Source organism: Lipophrys pholis (genome assembly GCF_963383615.2).
Source record: "Lipophrys pholis genome assembly, chromosome: 8".
Taxonomy (NCBI): domain Eukaryota; kingdom Metazoa; phylum Chordata; class Actinopteri; order Blenniiformes; family Blenniidae; genus Lipophrys; species Lipophrys pholis.
The window spans coordinates 16,820,163-16,847,312 of record NC_137630.1 but is presented as its reverse complement, the minus strand read 5'-3'; the positions used below and the strand labels follow the sequence as shown (position 1 = coordinate 16,847,312).

At 41.0% G+C, this 27,150-nt stretch overlaps 1 protein-coding gene across 4 annotated transcripts; it reads right to left on the bottom strand.

Annotated features, from left to right (window-relative positions):
* Window positions 1–231: 231 nt before the first annotated feature.
* On the bottom strand, window positions 232–25,462 carry LOC308113370 (uncharacterized protein). 4 transcript variants are annotated; one of them, XM_080469625.1, is made up of 9 exons: window positions 25,223–25,462; window positions 20,260–20,321; window positions 16,816–17,037; window positions 12,328–12,384; window positions 11,182–11,301; window positions 5,251–5,337; window positions 3,574–3,646; window positions 2,693–2,794; window positions 232–1,732 (listed from the first exon to the last, which is right to left on the bottom strand). In XM_080469625.1, exons 1-9 carry the CDS (start codon window positions 25,248–25,250, stop codon window positions 1,560–1,562), a joined length of 924 nt encoding a protein of 307 aa, XP_080325751.1. In that variant the 5' UTR covers window positions 25,251–25,462; the 3' UTR covers window positions 232–1,559. The 4 variants fall into 4 exon arrangements, with proteins under 4 accessions (XP_080325751.1, XP_080325752.1, XP_080325749.1 ...); XM_080469626.1 differs by having other exon boundaries at window positions 3,574–3,604; XM_080469623.1 differs by lacking the exon at window positions 25,223–25,462 and adding an exon at window positions 24,726–25,052.
* Between the last annotated feature and the right edge of the window lie 1,688 nt (window positions 25,463–27,150).

Below are 27,150 nucleotides of genomic sequence, written 5' to 3'. Positions count from 1 at the left end.
AGGAATTAGGGTCTAAAGCCTTATGGAGTGTTAGCAGGGCCCATATTTACTCCATCTGCAGCCCACAAAGTCAGGTAGTTAAAGTGAGATCAAAGGCAGCTTTAAGAAAACAGCGTTATTGTGGAGAGGAAAAAAAGAAGATTTATTAGGAGTTTGGGGGAGCTGCCGAGGGACTCGAGTCGAGGTTGATGTTGAGAAAATTCCGTGTTCGAATGAATAGAAACAAAGGGCCGCTTTTACAAAAGGTGGTTTTAATTCCAAAATATCTTCATTGTATAAATATTGTGCAAAAACGTAAAGACGGGCAGGCGCTCCAAGATACGGTCCGCTTAAAACACAAAGTGTAACGAAAAGCACTGAAATATATGGAGAACAAAAAAAACAACTAAAAGAGCCATTATTTTTGCATTAAATCACAACAATGAACAATGAGAAAGGCTTTACAATAGTAGGTAGAATTAAAAACACAATATCGTAGTGCATTTTCTTTTTCTATTTTGCAAAAGTTAACAGGCACTTTGTAACAGACAAATCAAGTGCAATCCTTCAAACATGAGAATTTCACTGGAAAAATGTTAGAATTAAGTAGCAGAGCCAAATGATCGGCTCAGAGTCAAGTTACAACTCTCAAAAAAATGTTTAAAATGGAATAAAAACCTGCAGGAATAATGTTATTCGGTATACTAGCAAATAAAAATCACTGAGGAATTGTATCACAGCAAAAAAAAAACCACAATGAGAAATATTCCCTTCTCCATCCATACTTGCTTTAGAAACGTTTCCTTCAAACCAAAAACAAGTGACTGGCTCCTCTGATGAGGATACTTTGGGATGTTCTTTAGAGCTCAGTGAGCTCGTTTTAAGGCGAGCCAAATAAAGAAGACTGGAGTTAATGTGAGCAACAGGGACGCACTGATACCACTTAGTGTGTCCAACTTCTGCCCCGTGCCACCCGCTACAGTTTCATGTTAGGATCAAGCTGATTTTAAAATGCATTACTTTGGTTTAACCTCATTCCTGCACCGCGGCATGGCTTTCTTTAAAAACCTACTGTTGTAGCAAAGCGCCAATCATTGGCGTCATTTTGTATGACCTTTTTCCATTAGAATAAGGGGAAAAACAAACATGTCCTCAGTTTCTAATATGTGGGCTAATGCAAGCCAAGAACATCTTTCACAAACAGTTTTTTTTATCCTGAAAAATCTCCACGCAGCAGAAAATACCTCCTTGGCTCGCTCTGCTGAGAGGTTGAGGGGTATTTGCAGTCGAAGCCGGTATCACCGCAACCTTTGTAACAAGGTGAAGCAATGTAGCTCCAATATTTGTCAACATCCATGAACATTTTAGAGCTTTAAGAAACACTTCAGCATGCAGTAAGCATGCATATCTCGATTATGAGCAAAGAGGTGTTCGTAATAAAACCTGAAGCACACGCTTCTTCACTGAGCTAAATAAATGATATGTGGGTGTGTGTGCGCGTGCGCGTCGCAAATACACACTTCAGTACTTCCGTGTGTGTGAATTTCAGTACAAACTGTGATGTGGTGGGTTTTCTTTCCTCAGCGGGAGAATTTCCTGGGTCTGAAGGGAGGGAGGGCGAGCTGATGGGACGCCGTCCTCTCCTCCTCGATGGGAGCCAGCTCCTCGGCGGAGCCCCACTTCTTCTTGGAGTGGAACAACGCCGCCAGCTTTCTGTTCTTGTTCCGCTCCCTGACCTGAGTCACCTGGAAGTCTGAAGCCAGAAGAACCAAACATCAATGTAAAGGAGAAACTCGTCCATTGGGGGATACACCCTGCACTTTTATTGACTGTTTACAGCAGAGGGTAAAATTTGATCCCCCATGCAAAGTGATTACAGCCACAGAAAACAACAACAACTGTCCAGAAAATGTCTTTTTGGTATAAAAAAATTTTAAGTAATAATTAAAACCTTGTTATTTTCAGTCTTTTCTGACGATCTTATAACTGATATCATGACATATTTACCCCACCCCAGTAACCAAAAACACTGTCTTCTGTACTCTAATATATGTTATTTTCCTTCAGTATTTTCTAATATTTATTGTCAACTGCTGCTGCTGCTACTACTACTAATATTCCAGTTAAAAGGGAAACTGTGTTTTTTGTCTCATTATAAACAATCAAAGCTGAAACATAAATGATCAACACCAGTATGACTTCACACATATGGAGGAAAGCCTAGGTGAACCAGTCATCAGTGACTTATTATGACTTTATTTATTTTCTAAAAATAAAAAAAGAACTTAAAACTACTTTAACATCTGCAGCAACCAATAATGTAAAACCTGCCAATAACGTTTTGCCAATTCTAAATGTAATAAAGCCAATAACATAAAAACTTGCTTATAGTTTAATAAAATATTTGAGCCAATATTGGAATAACATTATTGTAGTAGTATAAAAAAGGTCCTCTGAAAATGTGATAAACGCACACTTGTAGTAATAAAGTGTAATGATGAAAATGGTCTGTTTTTTGGCAGTTTTTGTTTATTTTAGTTAGTTTATTTAAGATAAGCATAATGAATTTCATAGTCGTCATATTAATTTACAGTGGATATACACTATCACTTATGGTTGTAATTTCAGTAGATGTGCTTTGCAAGAATATTCTAAGTATCATTTGTACATGTTATTGTTACTACTTTTATCAGCAGAAGTCAGAGGAACTCACTCAGGTCACACTCGTCCGCTGGACCTTCTGCTTCTTTGGTGTCTGGGGTCAGATAATGGCAGGCAAGATGGCCGCTGTAGTCCCGTAAGTTTTCTCTGGCTCCTGACAAGACAAAACAGAACTCTCTGAAAATGAAGAACAGTTGTGTCCTTCAGCTAAAGAGGGGTGCTTTGTAAAAAGTTCCTCTGTTGTACATCGTTCCTCCAGTCTTTGACTGACTCAATGCACCATCTTGTGGTTCAAACCTGTATTGCACTTGGCAGATTTTGGTCATCAGAAAAGCAGCATTTCACAAATTCCTCTTTAAAATTTAATTCAGAGTCTTGTTTTGTCTCGTTCTCCTTATAATTTGATGTTAAATTGTCTTAAAATTACATAAAATCGCACACATTGCAGCTTATAATCTAAGCGTAGACTAAATTTTCACATTAATGTTAATACTCTTTTTAACTAAATGGTTTCTTTTTAAATCTCCATCAATTCAATTATGGAAATGACCATACTGACATGACATTGAAAGAAATTCACATTCAGTGAAGCAAAAAAAAAGACTAACAGTGATGTTTCATATAAAAAGCAAAATTTCAAAATAATGCATTTTTTTGTATAACCAATCAATCCTGATAAGATAATGTTATTTTAAAGCAGTTTAGTACACATCAATAGCTTTACATTATGATTAAAAAACTTTAAAATCTATAAAGGTATTTTTTTTTATAATGTGTGAAAAAGAAAATGATTCAAAAGGAGACAAAATGGTAAAAGAAAATCAGGAAAAACTATTAAAAAGGAAAATAAAGACCATACATCAAAGTGACAATTCTTTTTTTTTAAGGTTTACAAGCATGGTTTGGAATTAAATGACTACATATTAAATTTACCGTATGTCTGTATGAGCAGGTCAAGAATATGCTGATGGCCGTGTAACGCGGCGATGTGTAAAGGTGTGTAACCCTGCGGGACAAAAACACTCCGTGTAAGACAAAAGGAAACACATGTCTGTCGTGAAGTTCCTTTCAAGTACATCAGTCAAGTAGCTCGGCATGCAAACACGCCCCTGGGAATCTCATTACTGACACATAAAGGACGAGAAGAGTGGAACTTTTACATTTTCACTGAGTGGAATTGTGGAAAATAAGTTTCAGGACTTACCCCCTGGAGTTTCCCAGGGCCGAGCGCAGCCAATGAAAGCAGCAGGAGCGAAAAAATATACAAATTAGCAAAGGTTATGGAAACAGCAGATAATGACAAAAACATAATTGCGTGGTAATTCGCTGAAAATTGGAGAGTTGTAAAAAGTTGCGCATGTGGGCACATAGTTGCACTGTTTGGGCAAACAATTAACATGACATGACGTGATTTATTAGCAGAGGGCTCCCGCGGCCCCACAACACGTGCTGCTGTGATACATTTGCACAGCTGGATCTTCACAGGGATCGTTAAGTGGCGTCACGTCACGGCGGTGCAGGCCCGGAAAAGAGAGCGGCCGCCATGTTGTTTCCTTTTCAGGTGCAACAACATACTGTACGTACATAGTCGCCGCCAGCTGATACAGGCCCGTGTACTCACGTGCTGCAGGAAGAAGAAGAAGAAGAAATCAGTGATCACAAGGCTTAAACCACTAAAACTAGTCTAGAAGCTAGTAACTGGTATGCTTTTTTTTTTTTTTTTGTAGTTTTATTTGATCACTATTGCATTTACTATAAATTAAGCTTTTTAATTGTGCCTGCTGTACATATATTTCCCTGCTGCTCGGCCCCCTGAAGTCCCCTCCAGGTGAGCCCGGCCCCACACTGCACTAGGCTCCACTCACCCCTGTGGATAACAGTTGGATCGTTGCTTGTTTGGCGACATAAAATGATGGGACGCGTCACTCTGTTGGTATTTAGAACTGCAAAGATTCACATAACTCACGAGAGCGTTGAATCTCCTGCACACTTGTCACATTCGCAGTTTAATAACGTTTTGAGTTCGGAAGAGTTAACGTGATTAAGATTTGATTAACAATCTTGGATGAATCAAACACGGGGATGCAAATGTTGGTGTGCAGAATCTATTTTCTATTGGAGTGCGGCAACGATAAGAAGGACCCAGTGTTTTCAACTGGCAACACTCCCAACGCTCAAACTCCTACAGCGCTAAAGCAATTTCAGACAGTCTTCGCATAAACGTTGCATAATACTGCATTCATGCATTGTGAATATTTGCCTTTAGCTTTAATGAACTGGAAGACAAAATGCATGTTTGTTAAATGCATAATGTGTTCAACATGTTCATTTTCTTTATTATGGAATACTGTGAGCATGTCCCAGATTGGTTAATGCTCAATGATTAATGTCTGAAAATGCAAAATGAGAGCGAAATCTATGGAAGTGTACAATTTATTGTGTACTCAACGCATCCTCTCAGTAAATCAGGATCTGTTTGCTAAAACACCAAGAAGTAATATTTTTCTTTCAGAATGCATATCAAAGGTGTTTCAAAAATGTTTTAAGAATCTGCATGCGTTAACAAAGTTTCTTAAATAAATGAAAGGATGAAAGTGAGCGTGCACTCACTGATTTGGTGTTGACGTCAGCTCCTGCATCAACCACCAGAGAGGCCATGTCCTGGTTGCCATGCTTCGCCGCCCAGTGCAGAGCTGTCTGTTAACAATAAGGTAAAGAAGTGTTATTAATAACACATGCTCCGTCGGTTGCTGTAGCGTCATCACAAGCTGAGCGGGCCAGCTGTGCACAGGAGGGGAGAGGAGGGATGGAGGGCTGGTAAGAAGGAGGGATGGGGAGATGGTTTCCTGCCATCTAACGGAGCCTAATTACAAAACAACACAGCACTGTGCCCACGGTGGGGGGGCCCGGCCGCCTGTCACCGGGGGGAAGATTGATGATGTTAGTGTGACCCGCAGAGGGGAGACCCACCCAGACATCACCGCAGTACTGTCAGCGCATGTCAGGGAGGGGAAAAGCTTTGGAGATACGCTCCGCGTGTCCTCAAATATGATGCGAAAATAACAGACACGTGACTCCAGAGCACAAACCACGTCCACCTGTCCGACCGGGGGCCGCTTGACCCTGCGCACTCGGGAGTCGGTAATTACGGGCCATCAACAGGTGAAAGCAGCGTAGGTGCAGATGTGGGCCAAGTAACATCTGTCCCCTCTGCAGTCTGACCTTTAATACGGCGAATCAAACAGGGACCATTTGAGAATTACGTCTTAGCTGCAGATAGCTAGAAAAACATTGCCTCAGTTTCCGTCGCCCTGAAGAGGAAAGAAATGAAGTATTTTTACAATCTTACTGTACTTATGTCAACCTGTCAAGTAATTGTACCTTACTTTAGCATTTTATTGCCGACCTTTTGCTTTCATTCCCTACGTTTGAACACTAATTTCTGCACTTTCTCCTTATCCCGTGATTGAAACGGCTTCGTTTGTTGTTCTAACCTTAATGAGGACGATTCAGTTACAGCAAAAGGATCCAAGCAGCTGATATTAACTGTAATCCACACTGACACTTCGGAAAATGAACAAATCAAAAGTGATCAGGTTACATTATTGAAGTTTGAAAACCCTAAACTTACTACTTTTCAAATTCAGTTTTTTTTTTTTTTTTTTTTTATAAATCTGTTTATTAGGTTTTTCGACAGACAAACAGTAGGCATCGCAACATCAAATTCAGTTTTAAATGGATTTCATATATAATACAACCAGGTTTATTACCATTTTTTTTTAAATTTACGCATAATTTAGTATCTGACTCAAAACTAAACTAAGATACATCACTTTCTGTGAAGAGTTCACATGTTCTCCCTGCGCATATGTGGGTTTTCTCCCATAGACTAAAGACATACATGCAAGTATGATTGATAGACTTTGGTAGTTTTTCTCAAGTAAACATTACTGACTTAATTTGTGTTACTTTCTTCCATGTTTAGGTCCTCAATGGTTGAAAACATCTACGAAACCTGATCAAAATATTTAATTTGAAATGCACCGTACATTCGGGAAAAAAAAAAAAATCTTTAAAAAAAAGATTTCAGCCACAGACCATTACACAGAACGTCCCCGAGCTTTATGAAGCATTTTATACACCTCAGGACGACATCACAGAGACTGTAAAATCTTTTCTGTAAAACTTATCAACTCGCAGCTTTGAAGAAGTTTTGGTAGCTTTTCCCCTTCATTACATTTTACGCAGCAGAAGCCTTATTTTATTTATTTTTTTAAGTTAAGTGTAATCTACTACATTTTTGTAGCACAAAACATCACACGGATTTCTTATAAATTCCTTATATGACTTTACTGCTTCACTGAGCAGGGCCACAGAGAGTGACAGTCTCAGATGTAATGAAAAAAATTTACCTCATGTCTGTATATTAAGTTTTCAGGTCAACAGGCAAATTTCATGCTAATAACTTATTAGAGAGTTGTAAAGCATATTTGAGTTTCAGGTGATTAAATGCATTTTTAGTATCACTATTAATCACCTTTGGACGTCGTCTGGCAGGCAGCTAAGTATGAGGATGGGGGGGGGGGGGGGGGTGTCACATGTTGACTTTTTGCACGTCTCCTCCAGACGTGTTAATGCTAACTTTGCTAATTATGCACAACAAACTTGTCCTGCAGCTTCTGACAGAAAAAAAAAACCCTCTTCTGTCCAGTGAAAGGAGAGAAGAAGCTGCTTCATGTCTCTCTGTGCTGCATGTCACGGAGACAGATTGTGATCGATGCCGTCTGACTCGAGTGTCTTCGTCTCTTTTGTCTCTCTGCTGTCACATCCCGAGACAGATTGGCCGGAGTGCCGTTTGACAGGCGGCTCGGCAGGTTCCCCCAGTGGGCAGGAGTGATGGACGAGTCCGAACAGGATGCCGGGTATCCCCTCCTCCTCCTGTGCCTACCCCCCCCGCCACCACCACCACCACCACCACCCCACCTGTCTGATTTGTCACGGGACTGCTCTGTCCAGCCGCCACGTGCTCCCCAGTGAAGGAAGTGGCAGCTGAAGACAACTTGACATGGACATGAGACACACAAAGGCCCGTCTCCCGTCGCATGCGGAGGAAGACAGAGTAGAGTGATGGGCTAATGATGTACTTACAAACTGCAGCGCAGAGGAAGTCCGTCACGGCAGGAGCAGAGGCCCACGTCGCCAAGGAGAGCCGGAGCAGAAGGAAGAGAAGCCAGATTTGGGATTTAGAGGCGAGATAACCTGTGTTGTGCCTTCACTTTTAAGTGAGTTTACCTTCGAAGGACTGTTTGAAGAGCATATCTATAAGTCCACCTGATCCCCACAAACATTTGGTCAGAACAGGAAACACTTAAGTCCTCCCAGGATGAAGAGTAATCCTTTCAGTCCTGCTCAAACATGTGCTTCGCAGTCTGCCATGTGTGCTACACTTCTGCTGAGGGAAATGGAACGCTTTTGGGTACAGATCTGATACGATAACTTTACGTCGCCTTTACAGACTCAAGCTCCAACAGTGTGGAGACTTTTTTTGATGCTGTCAGTATCTTTGCACGTCATCTGTTGAAAGTCACCCACCTCTGCTGAGCAGGGCGAGGCCGAGGTCCAGAGGGGACATCAAAGAAGCCCGAGGGGGATTTAGCACCTTCCCAGGAACACAACTGGCATTGTTCTACAATTAATCCCAGCCTGCTCTATTACTTTCAGATTATCTTTAAGTGGGTGAAGTCTTTGTGGGGCAATAAGAGTCTCCTTAATCCTCCCCCATCTCCTCCAACCCCCTCTCCCTCATCTCCCAAACACTTCAATGGCGGCCATTGCTATCTTGTCCGGGTGGAGATGGCTCAGAGGCTTAGGGGCTACTCTTAGAAGGTGGTCTGCCATGGCCACAGGACGGTGTGAGAACTGTGACACAGGGGAGGGACAACAAACATGAGCTCAAATCTCTTAAGCGCACAGGGAGACAAATAAAAGGATTTAGGTTGTCAGGGGGGCACAGGAGCTAAAAAGCTATCTTTCATAATCCTTTTGATAGTGGACCTTTGAAATGCGCGATCTGGGTGTTTTAACACAGGGTTCTCAGAACACCATTAACGGAAAAATGGCTTTTGAAAGTTACGCAAGCAAAACGCAGGTCTGAGAGGGAGGAATCAGTTGATTCAGAGGAAGAAATTGTGTTTTAAAAAAAAAAAAACATTAAGGGAATGAAGTTTGGATTTGAACAGGAGGTACAGAAAGATGCATGGTGGATCAGACTTACCCCCTGAGAGAGGAGTGGCCACGGTCACAGTCAGGAGACGCCATGTGTCAAAACAAGAGGGGGAAAACTTCAGATCCCGCAAATATCACATCACCAACAAATGCAACAAGTTTCAAGTACTTGTGAAATACTCACTGAGGTGAAGTCCTGGTGGGGTCGGACAAGAAAAAAAAAAAGGAGAGAAACATAAATCAGTGAAATGATGAATCATTTGTGGCTCCTAACAACTTAACATTTCACTTCAAAACATTTTTTGTCTTATGAATAAAGAAAACCCCAGGTTAAGTTTGTTTTTTTTTTCCCCCAAACTTGGTTCGGTTAATATCTGAGGTGTAATAAAATAGAATCGATGCCTTTTGTTCTTGTTGACTGAGAACTTTCCAAATGTAACTACTTAACACCAAGTCAGAAAATCTTTTAACAGCTACTAAAATAAATTCAAATATCAAGTAAGGTTATACAGGGATATAAGCACTTGTTTTCCTTGATGACAAACAAAACTTCTTTTTGTAATTCTTAAAGAGTAATGAATTATTAGAAAATATATAGATACACGACCGAATTAGATAAACTTAGTTTAGAAAAAAACTAACATCATGATGTTTAATGATGTGCTAATGTGGATTGGATTGTTATATAGTTAATTATTTTGAAAAAAGTGCGATTGTGTTCTCAATTGGCTGGTTTCTGCTCTGTAGTTGATACCAGACGTTCTTGTGTTAGTATTTCAGCAACTGCCGGGATTTTCATGCCACCTTGTGTTTCAGAAAATGCTTCTGTGACGTCCAAGGTCATCAGAGGAGAACTAGCCGACTGGTTTGGAGGTGACAGAAAGCCAACAGGAAATCAAATAAAAGTCTCATTTCAAAGAATGTAGAAAATCCTCTCTGACTCATAAAGTATAAACTCTCACGCATGATTGCCCTTTCACTGTGCTCAGTAAACGCCACAATAATCAAGACAGTGGTGATACAAAGTTCTTAGAGCACATGGATCCATCCCTCTATCAACTCTTCAGGTGCTGGTATTTTGTTGTGGGGTAGAGTAGATTTTCCAAACACACATTTAGCCTCTGGTTGTACATCACAGCCTACCTGAGTAATGTTGTGGACCATGGCCATGAATTTCCAACAGTAAATAATCGTCTGATGGCAGGATAATATACCACCCCCACAAAGCTCCAATCATCTCAAGCTGCTCTCTTGAACATGATGATCAAACAGCCTCCACAGACTTCCAAGTTGCTTTCAAGGTTTTGGAGAGAAAGTTGTTCCAAACAACAACTTTATTTAGTTGGAAGTCCAAGTTTGACAAGTCTGAGCACTTAAGAGCTGAGATTCCTGATGGATGCAAGCAGGAAGATATGTCCTGAAGTGTTTTCATGTTTGTAAAGCTCAGACTTAAGGCCTGATTTACAAAGTTCCTGCGTGAAATATGCTAAAATGCACGCTCAAGCAAACAGATTACGTTTTCAGTTTCTGTGGGAGATTCAGGCCCCGTTTATATAGCGACATTTTCAAGGGAAAATACTAAATATTTTGTGTTTTGGGGCTCCATTTACATGACAGTGGTGCTTGGAGCCACTGACCATGTATCTTTTTGAAAACACTCCGGCTCCATGTAAACGGAGTGAAACGCAACTTTTCTGACGCGCTGCTACCGTGCATGCAGCCGTAGTAAAAGGGTTCTGCACCTGCACAAGTAGATGGACAGTAACAACAATGGCGGCCTCCAGAGTGTCATGACTCCCAGTTCAAATTCTCCTGGGACTTGGAGGTTTTATATTTGAGTCACTCAAAATAGCAGTCCAACTTTTGTCATTTGTTCATACAAATGTCTGTGTACTCGCCATTGTTAGTATTTATAGCATAATGTTATCCGCACTCATGTGTGGCTTCATTACAAAAACAAAGAACAGCACCTACTAGTGGCCCAACATGAAAACCACATCGTTTTGAGCATTTCTGCCATTTCCGTGTAAACGCACTTTGTTTTATAAATGCCGCTGTGTACATGCAAACACAACGCATTTTCACCAGAAATGTTGTTGTTGTGTGTTACTCAGAATAACACACACAAACACTTTTCTTCAAATGAGGGTTTCATGTGCATCTTTTCACTCATGCGTCAGGGACCAATGAACATGCTGCTTCACAGATGATCTCCAACAGCAAAGGCAGACTGAAGATTCTGAGTCATGTGCAACCAGTGTAATATGTTTGGACTATTCTTGATTCTTAAACTGGAATTTCCCCTTAAAGCGTGACATCGAAGATGTGTGCTACCTTCTTGTTAGCCAGCGACGGGTCCTGTCGGAGCAGCTGGGAGAGGTCGGGGACTCGAGCACCGGCAGCAGAGTAGATCCACTCTTTCTCTATCGGATCCAGCTAGCACACACACACACACACGCACGCACACACACACGCACACACACACGCACACGCACACACACACACACAACCTCTTATCCATTTCCTAGAACCAACCAGGTCACCGCTAAGTGACACAATCAGAGAGACATGATGACGCTGAAAAGTCAAAATGTTTACGGTTTCACTTCTCTAATTCTTTCGACAACTACTCCACAATGAAAGCAGAATGTTCTGTAGTCATAGGTCACCAGTGCCGGGAATAAGGCAATGCTGCCGAACATAATATATGTATTGTTATTTGTTTCTTTTGTTCCAGAGCTGCTGGCTCTCTCTCTGTTCGCTTCATCAATCAATATTCCTTTATAGAGCACATTTGAGGCAGCTTAAATGCAACTTGAAGTGCTTCATCATTTACAGAAGCACCGAGGAATTATTGTTGCACACATGCACTTCTGCACATACACGTGTGTGAGCATCTGCATACACACACATGCAACACAATGAAACATGTAGACCGATGCATCCGGGAACAGCCAATATAAAATCAATAGAAGTCCAGGGATTTAACAGCCGGGCTGTAAGACGTTCGGGAACACATTGAACATAGAAGAAAGGGTGGGGTGATATTATATTTGCTTGTTCCTACTCGTTTTTAGACGTGAATATGGTTTGTGTGCAGGTGTGGTTTTGATTGAGTTTATATGCACTGTAGCTGCAGGGACGTGGCTACATTTACACGTGAAGTGTGTAAATAATAGGTTATACATATATGTAGCTACAAATAACATTGGCTGAAATGTGTTTGTTTAATGACGCTTTAGAGCATCTTCCTCTCACTAACGGATCAGCTCATGAGTGAATCAGTCAGGCTGACACAAACGCAACTGACAATTCAGCTAATGTGTCACTGGAATAAATATAACTTTGCCCAAATAACAATTTTATTTTTATTAGCAGCAATGAGTGAAGTAATGCCACCACTTTCCAGAGAAGCACTGAAACACTTTGTCGCTTAAAAAATAAATAAAAAAATTGACTTACAGCGACGGCAGCGGAGCCCATGCTGCCCGTAGACTCCTCATCCTGCTCCGACTCGGACTGAAACACACAAAAACAAAAGAGCCAAACGGTTATCAGTTATAACGCTCAAGCAGAATTACCCAGCATCACAGGAAACACACACTGGTCGCACTGCGGTGATGTTCTCCAGCCAACAAGTCATGATCAAAGGGCATCAGACAGATAGAGAGGTAATGAAACAGCGCGGCAGAGGTGACACATTCCCACATGGTGGGGGGACGACGACAACGAATAACAATCCAATTAACAATTAGCCAAAAAAAAAAAAAAAAAAAGAAAACAACACACTTGCAGTCAGACCATGTGTTTTTGTCACTGTGGAGTGAGAAAGCAGTGAAGGCAGCCTTCAAGAAGTGTGTGAAAATGTCGTTTTGGCTGATTTATGTGAGGAGAGGACCCCCCCCCCCCCTTCTTCTTGAGTCGTCTGAGGACTTGATTGCAAATTGTTCTCAGATCACATCGAGACATGATGTTAAAACACTCGGCCCTTTCATGTCGCCGGCACAAACTGTCACACGTCAGCGTGCTGAACATGAAAAGTGGTGGGATGGTATTTATCCAGCTTATTACACTCTGGCTCGTGTCCTTTCTTTCAGTTCTGGTGGAGACCGATGTTAACACTCAGAAAACAAAATAACAGTGTCGGCTGTGACGGGAGAAACTGGTGAGGGCCAACAAATTCAAATGGAAACCCTCTCGGATCTCTGTACTTCTACATAAGGAGTGCCTGCAGTACTGTCGTCTAATATTTCAATAGTTTGAAAACACCCACAGCTGTTTTTCTTGCTTTTTAAAAAGGTCATGTTGTGTCACAGAAAAGACCGAACTGCAATAAATTATGCTCCAATGGACTGTGCATTTGTGCTCTGCAAATTTAAAATGAGTGAATTTTAAATATGAATTAATAGTGTGATTGATTAATTCAGACAATCTATGCTAACAACTTAAGCGTGTCTATTTAGTGCAAATCATATCTTTATTTCACAATTTATTAAGATAATTGCATGTGTAGCTGATTACTAATTGATTAGAATACATTAGATGAACTGTTATTGGTCCCACAAGAGAGAAATTGCAGTGTCGCAGCAGCACAGTGGACAGAAAAATATACGTCTGAAGTGGGATAATAACAAGCAGCCTTATAATAAACAACACACACACACAGCTAATGCGCATAAACTTCAGATTTTGTCCATATTAATGCAAAGGCCACCAACACACACGACATGCATTCGTGTAGAAGGATGGAAATTCGACAAAACGATGACAGGTGCAAGAAAATAAATAGTAGTTCAGGTTAATTATTTTATTAAAAACCAAGTATAGGATCTGAAATGTACTGAAACTCACATTTCAGGTTACTGCAGTTAGTCAGTTTACATATCAGGATAAGATCTTGTGGCGGTTAGTTCACAACGGATCATGTCTAAAGTTTAGGTTTGAGGGGCCTCTCTGTGTGGAGTTTGCATGTTCATCCAACGCTTTTCAATTCTTTGTCCGTGTGAATGTGACTGGTGCTGGTCCTGCTACGTACCGGCGACCCGTCCGGGGATGTAAACAGCGCTCATCCACAGACTGCAGGGATTTAATAAAGCGTCAAGACGACTCCCAGTTGGATAAAACGCTGCAGAACATAGACGGATTATACGCTCGTCTCTTCTGTGTTGTGGAGACTCTGTAGCCCCCGAACGAAAGGGAACAGCTGCACATTTGCTGTATTTCATGTGACAATGCATGAATGAATTAAACTCGTGTGTGTGAGCTGACAACATTTCTCTTAAGAAAGGCCATGTTAGTGGAGCGTGTTACTGGTCGGAATCTGCTCCTTTTGTTATTGCTATCTGGTTCACTTTCAGCCATGTCACAGATATCATGGTCATTAACAGTCTTTTCTCTCGCCTGCTCGGTGGAGTTACATCTTTGACACGGTTTTTGTCCGACATGCATGAAACGCAGTGATGGACTCACAAAGGGGCCATCTTTCCCGGGACTTTTTGTCAGTTTATGTTGAAATCAGACACGCTTCGAAGTAGAAAAAACCCCCCGCCACAAAATGTCACCCACGAAACTTCAAGTTACAAACCAGATGTGTGTTTGTATAGTTAAAGTGGTTTAAAACTATTTATCTACAGTGACAATGTCCTTTGTCACTTCCTGTCACTGCTTCTGGTGTCTCCGATTACATTTCCTATCAAGGTTTGGGAAAAACTAATAAATCACATTTTAAAAATGCAACTTTAACTTGAGTCAACTATAAAAATAGACTTGAGGGAGAGTCCCGTATCTCTCCTCGGGATGAATTCCCATCTCTTTAATGGGCCCACATGATTATTATCTTTCTAATGAGGTCCAACATGTTGCTGCTTAACATAATAACAGGCTGCTTAATTTATATGGAGATTCTGGTCCCTGACTGGTCCTCCTCCCACTGACATTCAGCAGGCACACTGTGGGGTAAAGCAGGGTAATTTACACAGCACCACCTGGTGGGAGAAGGAGGAACTGCTGCAGTGGGAAGGAGATTTGTTCTAGTAACTTCTTCACTTCTGAAATTTCAACATACAATAGTCATCTAAATAGCTTTCAGGACAAGAAGATATTCATTCATTATTCACAAATACACCGAATCCATCTCTGCAGCTCCATTCAATTCAGACAGACTGAAATAATTCAGTTTGGATCAATTGTAAGAGCGCATCAAAATTATCAACAACAGATAAAGATGTTTTGTCATCATCTTAAAAACTGTTGCTCCGGTTGTGATTGGTGAAATATGACTAATTCATTAAAAAGATACAAAAAAATACAAGAACAATTCTGCCTTTATTTTTGTCGTTTTAAAAGGGGGAGGTCATGCTTGCTACTGCCAACTTGCACATGTGGAAAAAGTTTGTCATTTACCAGTTTCAATCTTTGGGTTTTAATTAATCTGCTGCTTAATCCTGCACCACAGGACGGGTTGGTTTGTTTGCGTTTTTGTTTTTTGTGAGAATAATAACTCAAAGATGAGACTTGAAAACAAATAAAAAATCTACATTTTCTTTTCAACAGCGTTGGCCCACCCCACAATCACAAAGGTAACCAACGGCAACCTTTAAAAGCTTCAAGTATCTACGAGAACGAAGCACCAGCTTTAGAGACGACCGAGTCCAACAATCTGAGGAGCTCATTTCATCATATCACAATACAACTGAGTTTCATAATCAATTTCTTTAAAAAAAAAAAAAAAAGGATCTATATCATATAGTTTAACTATTGATTTTGACACCACATGATGTTTACAGAGCTGTTTTCCCCCTCATCTTGTGTTTTGTTCTTCTGTATATTTGTTATTGTCTTGCTCTATTTCTATTTATTATGAAGACTGGTAGGGGTGTATGTATGTAGTTGGGTGGGTTTTTAAACATATATGTCTTTTATCTATCCAAACATAGAATCAAAACTGAAAAAAACTTTGTGTTTAGTCGATAATTTTTTTGTAACCGTGTTGAATCCAGACGTGATGAAATGTTGTTGAAAAGCCTGCTTTTTTTTTGGTGTAAATGGTGCTTCCTTGCTTTAAAAGAGAAAGAGAAGCGGGATGAGAAGCGGAGGCGAACATGTTTTAAAACAATTAAATCTATATATTTATCTATCTCATAATCATGACCTCAAAACATAACAGCATCCTGAAATGATGTTTTTGTTTCCCAAAATCCTGCTTTACGATGAATAATGTTAACCTGCCACACTTATTGGCCACATATAGTTATGCAGTTAACTGTCATTTTGACCTCTGCTGTTATAACTTTGAGTGTCATATGTTGGGAAACCTGATGATACATCTCTAGGGAGTCTCTCCTGGTAAATGAAATGTCATCGACAAACATTCAGTCGGGTTTCACAGCCATCATTAGCGTCGTGCGTTCTCTTTTTCCGCCCTTCGCCATCTGGGTGTGGACGGATAATGTTTACTCTAGTGCCTGTTTCAAATGAAACATGTGCGAGGACGCCACGGCAGCAGCATAACATACATTAAGTCCTCCAAATCGAGGATTAAATGCACGCGTTTATAGTATGAACAATATGTAAAAGGACATTCAGAGGATTACTGTGCATCAAACCACCAGCACATAGTGTTCATTTTCACAACTGGCGAGAGCCGGTGCGCATTAGTTTTAACCAGCTCCGTGCATTATGCCAGATTTAAGCCCTTTGACCTTCTCCTTCGTCTGACAGTAGTGAACTTTGATTTGCGCCAGCAAGAGGAGCTTTATGCCCCCCCCCCTCTTCCACAGTGCTCCTCTGTGTAAACTGTCATTAGACGCTGACACATGCAGAAACAAAGAGGAGCTTGTTTGGAGATAAATGCCTCCCTGGCATAAAGAGTAAAAACGGGGTTCAGCGTGGGCTGATGCTCACAGTTTACTTTTGGCCTCTGACAGAACAGCAGGATGATTCTGAACTGACCTCCACGGCGCCGTCGGAGTCTCCCGCCGACGCCGCCTCGTCCTGCTGCTCCTTCTGCTGAGGGGGAGACGCGGGCGCGCCGGTCACCTCCCACTGCGCGGCGGCTGTCGTCCTGGCCGGACTCGGGTATCTCGGCAGGAGTCCGCCTGCGCCCTGATGCTTTGCGTCTCGCTCGTGCAGCAGGTGTCTGTATTTCTTTTTTAGGAAGAGGTATTTCTCGCCCTGTGATGGACAAACAGCACAACGCAGCTTTAAAAAAAATAGGGAAAAGTCATGTTGTCGACCAAGAAATGTCATTTTGCAATGCAATTTGAAATTTATTTAAAATTCTAAATTAAGTTTGATGCCTTACTGATGACCCGACCAACTTTTCAGTAAAAGAAATTATTTAAAACTTTCAGCCTTTCACAATCCTTGGTTTTAAATAACATTAAAATCCTGTTTTCATTTCTTCACAGCTTTTTTTGCCTTTTATTTGCCGTTTCACTTCACTGGTCCTCCCCGTAGCACCTTTTCCAAACTAAAAATGCATCATAAACAAAAATGGATTGTTATGAAATCATAATTAAAAAGAATAAATAAAGGATAAACATAATGTTTGGTTCTGATCACAGAAGTGGACTCCACAATAATGCCTTCTGCACTCCGAAAACAACCTTTGAAGGAAAGCAAAAAATCCTGTTTTCAAATCAGACACGACATATTTATCTAAACTGGACGCTGTGACCCAAGTTTAAAAAGTCATGTTCCAGTAATCTCACTTTTACGTCACAGTGGTGCAACAATAATCTTCATTCTGCTCTGCTGGGAGTTTGGAAAGACACAAACATGTACAGAGGTCTTTGTTATCTGCTCACAATAGTGTTTGCTTAGACTTTGTTACAACATAATGTTAACAGCCACACACAATAATCACATGAGCCAAAGATTAACGTAAATCTAAAATCTGAACGCAGCTCAAATATGAAAGATTGAGTAAGTTTGATCGTCTCTACAGCTGAAGTCAAGACTCAGCTGGTATGGAACCAAATCGCAAATGTGAAGCTCTGCAGTTTTATTTCAGTGCAGGTTGAATGTCTTTCAAATCTTTTAAAAGACACAAGTTTGGTCAAATTCTAAACTAAACTAATCTGCTGATAAACGACACGAACGTCCCTCAGATGAGTCGTCGTATGAAATTAAACAATACTTGATAGGTGAATGTTACTTATGCACTGTACAGAGGCTATTCTAATGAAGTTTGGCTATTTTCACTTCACTTTACGTTTCATTTATGTCTTTATTTTTATATGTTTTGTAGTTTGATGTTTTTTGGACCATGGTCCTAAACTTTATATCATTAATAAAGGCAGAACCAGGGACAGAAATAACCAAATGAGCCATGACATCTCTTTTGTATCGATTATTTAACAATGTTGGATGCTTTGATGATTATATCATGCATTATTTAGAATTACTAGTTCCCATGAAGAGGCTTTAATTCTGCTGTGTTGAGTGACATCACATTGCAATTTTATGTTAATTTCAAGTCGTTGCTCTACTTTTCTTTTTTTTTTTTTTAATAACTTCTACTGAGTGAGTGGTTTTTAAGTATCAGCTAAGTAAAGTAGTTTAAGGCCATGTTCACTTAACATTTTAAAGTGAAAGACACTGTCTTTGCATTTTTGTTTCAGGAAGGTTTCGCGTTGAGACAGTAAAGTTCAGAAAACGATGTCCGTTCACACAGAAATGGCAGAAACACTGAAAACAATGTAGTTCTCATATATAGCAACTAGTGGGTGCTGTTGTTTGGTGGTGCATGGACATTCTTATGGACGGAAGACGAAGCTGGATTGTTATTACGATGACTCAACTATAAAACTACCAAGTCCCAGGAGAATATGGCCTGGGAGTCATGACACTGGATTTTCTTCATATCGAGATGACTTCAAGGATCAACCCGGTGTTTTATATAAATATATACTGTATTTGTTCCAAGTGTGTTTAGCTCTGCGAGGGTTGATCTGTAGTCATGAGGTTAATAATAATGGTCACGATGACAGAACTGCAGAAACTTGAATTTATGGAACACAGAACTACTCATGCCGTTGCGGTGATGAAATAATTTTCCAACACGAAACCCACTCACACGGGGGAAACTGAGCCTCGGAACAACTGGATAGAAAATATAAACTAAAAGAAGAGCAACGAGGAAGAGCCGCCCGACACGGTTCTGCTACAATAAAGTGAAATTGATGGGATCACAGTGCCGTCCGTTTATATTGTCTGGCTTTGGCTGCAGCAACAGTGTTGCTTTTATCCTGGCGGATAACCTGTTTCGTAGTAACGGTGATCAGGATCGCGTTGTCTGGATCAGTCAACCCAGGAAACAGAGAGAGATCCTGGACATGTTTATCACGGTTCGTAGTTCAGGCGTCTGGAGGCCGCCATTGTTGTTATTGTCCATCTACTCACATGTGCAGAAGAACTATTTACTACTGCCGTGGTGCACATGCACAGTGTTTTCAAACTGTCGCATTTCCTCTCGTTTCCATGGAGATGGAGTCGGGCGTGTTTTGAAAAAGTTCCACCTTGGGAATCGTTTTCAAAAAGTTTTGTTTCCAGTGGCTGCGAGCATGGTTGTTGTGTAACTGGATGGCTAAAAGACTCCGAAAGTTTTACGTGTTCACTTGAATACGCTGCTGTGTAAACACGGCCTAAGAGGCAGTACGTTCTTGCCTTCTGTGCCAGTCTCCATCAAATATAAATTTATATATTCAAGTGCAAAAGTGTGAAAATACAGCTGGCTACACTACGACCGTTATTTGAAGGCATTTTGGAGCCATTTCTGTGTTGTAGCTCTTAGAATCCTTCCTGCAGATTATTCTCGTGTAAACAGGACCTAATAGATAAATTAAATAAAACAATCTCATTTAAACATTCTTATTTGTGTGTGCTGGGCCTCACGGTGTTATTCTCAGTTGATCACAATCAAAATGCAAAACACACAATCTTTAAAGATTACATTTTTTTTTAAAGATTTTCTGTGAAGGAGAACGAAAGATGCTGCTGAGTAAATCTTTTTCTTACATTTTAGTGTATTTTGGTCGGCCTGTGTCGCATAATAGAGACATGAGAGCAAAGGGAAGTGTGTTTTCCAAAGACGCCATACCAGTTTTATTAAGAAAAAGGGAAAATCAAGTCAATATGTGAAAATACTTAATAAAAAATACTTTCCAGAAGCATTCAAAGTGCAGCTGCGGTCTCCTGGGAGAAACTCGTGGGTACATTCAAAGTAAACACATCAGCCGACTCCTCCAGTCTCAAACAGTTTAAGTGATTCTTCCAATGGCAAGGATACATTTTCCTGTTTATAACTCAGCGTGGAAGAATGATGACAGGGAAATCCGTCAAACACGGCTTTTTCCCCACAAAAGGTAAAAACATTTAAAGCGGCTCACTCACGTTTTCTGACTTCACCACAGCGATCCGGTCGATGACGAGCTTGAATTCCTCCCTGTATTTAGCTGCAGAGGAGAGAAAACGCGAGGTCAAGGCAGGAAACTTAATATCGCTTTGAATTTAAGACATTTAATGACGAACGTGTGCGTTTAGTGCTAAAAATATGAGCTGGTCATGAAAGCATGAGAGGTGAATGCAGAACTCTGCAGTGATGTTGTGAAAAATTATGTTTTTTTAAATGAAAGTGTGAGTTTACATCATGTGAAGATTACTGGCAGATGAAATAAACAGCGTATAAACTCTTTTAGCTTTGTAACTCATTTGTCTGTGTTATTTGTTGTAGTATTGAGTTTTAAATCTTTTGTTTGCCAAAAATTTACTTCGCTTTTACTCTTTTTATGCACTGAAAATGTGCCAGTTTTAACCAGGCGATATTGGTTAGAGCAGCTGATTAAATTGTTTCAAACAACTTCTAACACATTTTGTGTACCAAAGTGTTACGAGTAGTCATAATGCATTATAGTGCCATACAGCAGCGGTTGCGATCAGCTCACACATGGTATAATTTGCATGTATGTTACACAACCATGTTGCCAAAATAAATCAAAAATAGGAATTGCAAGTTGGATTTATTAACTTTGTCCATGACAATAAATTGATCACTTTAGGAGAGGGCGCGGACTGAATATAATCGGTCCCTCTGTTATCTATTAGGTAAATATATTTCTGTATATGAAGTGATGGGAGTAACACAGTGTAAAATAACTGCTGTGCCTATACATTTCAATAGTGAAGTGGTACAAGTATTACCGTTATGTAATCACGTTCCAGAAGTGAGCTCTTTATGTGGAGGAGCATTCTTTCTCTCTGTCCAGCTCACCAAGCTGTCTGTTACCTTCAGCATTAGTCAAAGCCACATTCCTCACAGTTGCTATTTCTCTAAACCTCGGTTTACTGCAGGAGGTGCACATCATCAATCGTGAGCCAACCCCATTCAACATCAACATTAGATTGCATCCCGAGGAGATATTAAGTATTTGTTGCACGAAACAAACGTTCCCTGCATGAGAGGCGCCTGTGTGTCTCGCTGCATGTTCATATTTTGTTCCAGTTTTTTGTTGCTGCTTGTTTCCTCCCAGAAGAGTCAGAGAGACTGAGCTACACAGCCAATGAGACACGACAACGTTACAATAATACAGGAAGGCAGACTCCACTACTTTATGGAGCTAGTAACTAGTCAGACGTTTGTACAACAGTGAAGGTGAAGGTTGTGTTTATGATTATGTCATTTCTCTGATGGTTTAGCGGCATGTTATGAATGAAAGTGTTGTTTAAAGGTTTTTATTCAAAGCTTCTGGTTTCAAATACTTCAACTGATGAGGCATAAAGAAGGATCAGTATCATCCGTATATGCAAAACCTCCCCAAAAGCTGTCCTTTCAGGATTGTTGATCTCAAAAGAGAGGAAATGTGTTATCAATCTAAACATGTCAGTTAGCCCAGAGCCAAAAACACAAAATCTTTCCTGTGGAAACCAAACAACAGCTGAGGAGCTGACAGAATCAATCAGATAAAGACTCCTGTTCCTTGTTTACACAAGTCAACAGATATTCAGACAGAATGTGTGACGAAGCGCCAACTCTGCGTAGAAAGAAGCCAGAACGGCTACGCAAGCAGGACATTTTTTTTCCCAGCAGAAGGTATTCCATTCATGCCTATAGATGCACATCGGCATGCAGCTCAGCACAATTAAAGTCTTTCCGTTTTCCTGCTGTGCACGGAAAGAACTTGAGGAGCACGACAGTAGCACGGGTCACACTCGCAACAACAGGAAAGCCCAAGGAAGCAGCCACTTACATACGTCTGTCTCAACAACAGAATGTCTCGGTTTGCACGGTGGGTCAAAGAATACATGGTGGTTATTTATTAGCCACTGGCCTGAAAAAATCAAGCAACACACACACACACACACACACATCCCCCCCCCCCCCCCCACCCCCCCCACCCTGCCCTCTGCAACACCATTACACTTCCCACCATGCCCCAGTTTCGCACTCTGATGAAAAAGCGCCCCCATTTAGCGGCCCGCGCCCAGTCATGCATGTGGTCTTAATTATGATTAAAACACTATCATCACAATTACAACATGAAAAGCCGCCGCCACATGCTACAACAGACTTTTAAATGTGCGGGGAGCACTTTTCTAATTGGACGGCCGTGTCAGATGGCCGAGTATCAAGGCAGCTCTCTAAAACCTCTGTCAACAACTGCACCGCTGACATGGCATCTGGAGCGTACACGCTGGGATACAAGGTCACTTTGGATAATCATTTCAGGAGGTTACAATATGTTTGGAAATCAAACAGTGCCAAAGGTAAAAAGCGACAGTACAAGCTCATTCCTTGCTTTTTTTTTTTGGGGGGGGGGGGCAGTGAAAATCCAACTTAACAGCAAATATTGGACAGATTATGCACATTATAACTGTTTAATCTAAGCTCCCAGCTGATTTGGTGCACCTCGCCAACATACTTGCTGCAATTAAAAAAAAAGGATGACGAAAAAGACGATTTGGAGAGTCTGGACAGGGGCTAAACAAAGGCATAAATATAAGTATCGGCTATATTGCAGATTAATCATCCCCCCCCCAAAAAAAGTTAGTTCATATTAGTTAGATATATAGTATCGCTGTTTAGTACTGAAATCATGATCAAACCATGGGTGTCAAACATAAGGACTGTGGGCCAAAACCCGCCTGCACGAGGCTCCAATCCGTTCCGCCAAACCACCAAGCAAATTGTACAAATTTCAAAGAAAGCATAGACCCCCTTTCTCTCTAAGAATTTCTCAAGAGTAGCGGACACAACAAAACATCGAGACCCGAGCTGAGGTATCAGTGACATTTCATTGTATTTTACTAGAAGACGTCATTAAAAGTGGCTTTAAGTTCAAATTTTTGTAATTTTTGGTTGTAATTGTTTGGTTTTGTGAATACATAGACATTTTCATCATGTATACTTGGTGCCATAACAAAGAAAAACTTTAAAGTTTAAATTTAAATTATATCACTATTTTTACCGGTCCGGCCCACTTTAGATGAAATTGGTGGCCTGTGCCTGAAATAAACACTTGATTATATGTTGTTAATTTATTTGTTTTCCAAATAAAAGTGGCATTTTTTCTTCGTGGGCACAATTTCCCTTTTCTCATCACACGCTCGTCTGCGGTTCCCACGAGCAGCAGTTTATTGACTTTGCTGTTTTTAGTCATCCCGACTTCATATTTGTACCTCTGACATCCATGTGATCAACATGCTACATTATTTCACCCGTTTCAAATCATTTAATGTCGATTACCACAAGCTCTGTTAAAACACAGCTTATTTTTTTGCAGCTTTCAGAATACGCACAACCTCTTCTGTGGTTTAGAGTTTAGCGATGATAGAAAGGCGAAAAACCAACTCAGGCTGTTTTCAACCAAAGGATGCAGAAGCTCATTTCTCATCGCAAAACACATTGAACCTTGAAGGTGCTGTATCAGCAGTTCAGGCTGATGCTGGTGGTGTAATGTTGTGGGGGAGATCTTGGCACATGTTGGACCTCTTGGTACCATTGGAGGATGGTTTAAAGACGACACTCATCCCTTTATAGCTGCATTGTACCAACTTCTGATGGCTTCAATCATTTGAAACTGGTCGATGAGTTCACTGGACTCCAATGACCTGCATGGTCTCAATCCATAAAGCAGTTTTGGGATGTGGTGGTACGGCGCATATCACCAATAATGCTGTAATAGCCTTGAAATTGTATGAACTTCCTGCTGTGGGTAGATCCAAATAAACATTTCCAATAAATACTTTTTTTTTTTTTTTCCCCAACCAAAGAGTTCACTGTGGGATTTTTTACTCTCCAAAAATGTCCTAACTTTGAGTTTTTGTAACACTCACCACATTAAAAAAAAGCATAAACAGTTATGTAAAGATACTCCTACTTGTCAGAAGAGGCCAAATATGAGAAGAATTGTGTTGTAAGCAGTGATACAGGAGAGGGTTGCATAAGCATCTGTAAAAAAATATAGTGGGTGGAGGAGAAGAGCAGTGAGAAACCCGGTGGATCCTGAGCTCAAAGGGTGGAAAACAGATAAGTCACAGACAGATAGATGGATCCCGTGTTGTGAGGAGCTGCAGGGCCTTCATGTGACACTGCATGGTGACATATTTTAATGATGAGAGGATCCTGTGTTTTCACTGGCCTGAGGGAGGAAATGACACAATTCCTGCGCAAACTCTTTTTTTTTTTTTAAACGTTAATTCAAACCAGATGTATGATCCACAGCAGGAAACAATGGAAGGAGCCGGTTAAAGTGTAGATATGAGGACTGCCATGCAAACACGAGGTCGGATCATGTTTTTATACTGAATGATCGCGACCACGTGAGATCAAATCGAGGCAGCGCGCATCAGCACGAACTCACCACGCAGCTGCAGGTCACTGTGGCCAATAAAAGGCTTAAATGTCTTCAGGAGGTCTGCGTTTTTCACCCTGCCCGAGTCGCCTCCGGCCGAGTGGAAATAATCCAGCAGCGACTCCTCAGTCACATCACCCATCTCTCTCAGGGGTGGGGAGGGGGGGCGCAGCTCCTTCTCTGATCGGATTATTATCCTCTATTCAAGGGTTCTTCACTCGCTCCCAAAGCTCTCCTCCGAGCTAATTTGTTGTAGTACATGTGTAAACTTCACTCCACCCAGAAGAGCTGACCGCCGCTGCTGCTGCGCCTCCTCCTGTTAACCCTTCACGCGCCGCGCAGCAGCCCGGCACAGCTCGGCTCTGCGGGCGCTAAGAGCTCCAGTGGAAGGAGCTTTATTCTTCATTTTTAAATACATTCATTAAGCAAAAGTAGTCAGCTAATAGAATAGAAAAGGATATAATAGAATAGAAAAGAATAGAATAGAAGAACTTTGTTAATCTCACAAAGGTTCGTCTTCTTCTTCTTCATCATCTTCTTCTTCTTTATTTCTTCTTCTCCTTCTTCTTCAGGGACCGAGCAGGAAGGCCACGTAGGACCCGATTGTATTTTGTATGTTTCTTCTTTTTTCTTCGTTTTCTGACTCCTGACGTGGCTTGGAGCCCAAATTTACCCCACTAAACACACTCAAATGTTGAGCAGATACAGGACGCTCATCAAGACTGGCCAATAAATTCAGGAAATGTAACAAAATAACCCCCAGAGTGCCTAAATGTCTCTCTAGCGCCACCTAGAGTAAGTAAGTAAATTGTATTTATAAAGGACTTTTCACAGATAAAATCAGAAAGTGCTGTACAACAAGGTGAAACTAAAACAGTAGCAGCAACATCACACAGTGGATAATAAAACATATGTGACTTTAAAACACCAGAAGCCACATAATATAAGAAAATGAAAGCTAAAAGGCATTTTAACTAAAAGCTTTTCTGAAAAGGCACAGTCTTCAGATGCTTTTTAAAGGCGTCCACACAGTCAAGCTCACGAAGGGACTGGTGCAGGTTATTCCAGAGTCTGGGGGCTACCGCCTGGAACGCCAGGTCACCCCGGGTTTTAAAATGGGTCTTTGTGATCTTTAAGAGACCCTGGCCTGAGGACCGAAGGGTGCGCTCTGAAGTGTAGGTGCACAACAATGATGCATTGAGGGCCTGACCATGCAACGCATGGAAAGTCAGGACTAAAAACAGGTGAAAACAGAGTTGCAGTAGTCAATACGTGAAGAGATGAACGTGTGAATGATCATTTCGAGATCTGATTTTGACAATATAACACCAAAACAGCCACCACGGCCCGTAGGAATGTCGTAGAGAGACCAAACCCAAACTCATTTGTTCGTCTCATCAAGACCTAAAAATCATGTGCCGATACCCCGATCTAAATTCAACAGGAAGTCTGCAATTTGCCTTTCAAAGTAAGATTTTCACCCAAAAAAGACCCTCAGGTGGCTTTGGCCCAAATTTGACCCCCTAAAACATGCTCAAATGCTCACCAAATTTGGCAAGTTCATCAACACTGAATAGAAATATAAGAAAATGTAAAAATGAACCCCCAGAGTGCCAAAATGTGCTCTCTAGCGCCGCCTACAAATGACACAATGGCCACCTAAAAACACTAAAACGGCTAGTAAAAAAACTCCTCAATAATTCAGAACAACTTTTTGATTAGAGCGGTTTTGTTTTTATTAGCCGTCAAAGTTCTGAGCATCCCGCCTCCTCGATGCCGCTTTGGCCCAACTTTCACCCACTTAACACATTCAAATGTTGAAACCTGCCTCGACCAGTGTGACACCAGATGACCAAGCTGTCCCTCCTGCCACTCTGGGGGCCAAGATGAAGCGCCGTGCAGCCAAGGGCGCTGTCATTGGGGAGGGAAGGAGGACGCAGCTTCATCCCTCCTCAGAGAGATTCCGTTCCACTGGTTCAAATATTTCTCATATTTTTTATTTATCTTGTTTCGGTCTTTATGAAAAACTTTAAAATTTGTGATTTTAAGTTGTTCTAAACAATGTTATCATTGTGTATGTTTGAGCAGAGGTGATATTGTTGGAATATTCAAATAAAAATGTATTTAACAACCTTGTAACGTACTGACAATTTTCCTATGTATCGAGGAAATGCAAGTGAAAACTATGTATTTATAAAAATGCAATTTATATCTATTTATTGATTGTACTTAAAATGATTGTAGGGTTGATTCACTGCAGCTGCTAAGAAACCTGCCTCCACTAGTGTGGCACCAGGAGACCAAGCTGTCCCTCCTGCCACTCTGGGGGCCAAGAAGAAGCGCCGTCCACCCAAGGGAAGGAGGACGCAGCTTCATCCCTCCTCAGAGAGATTCCGTTCCACTGGTTCAAATGGGCATGTTCCAGCCCACACAA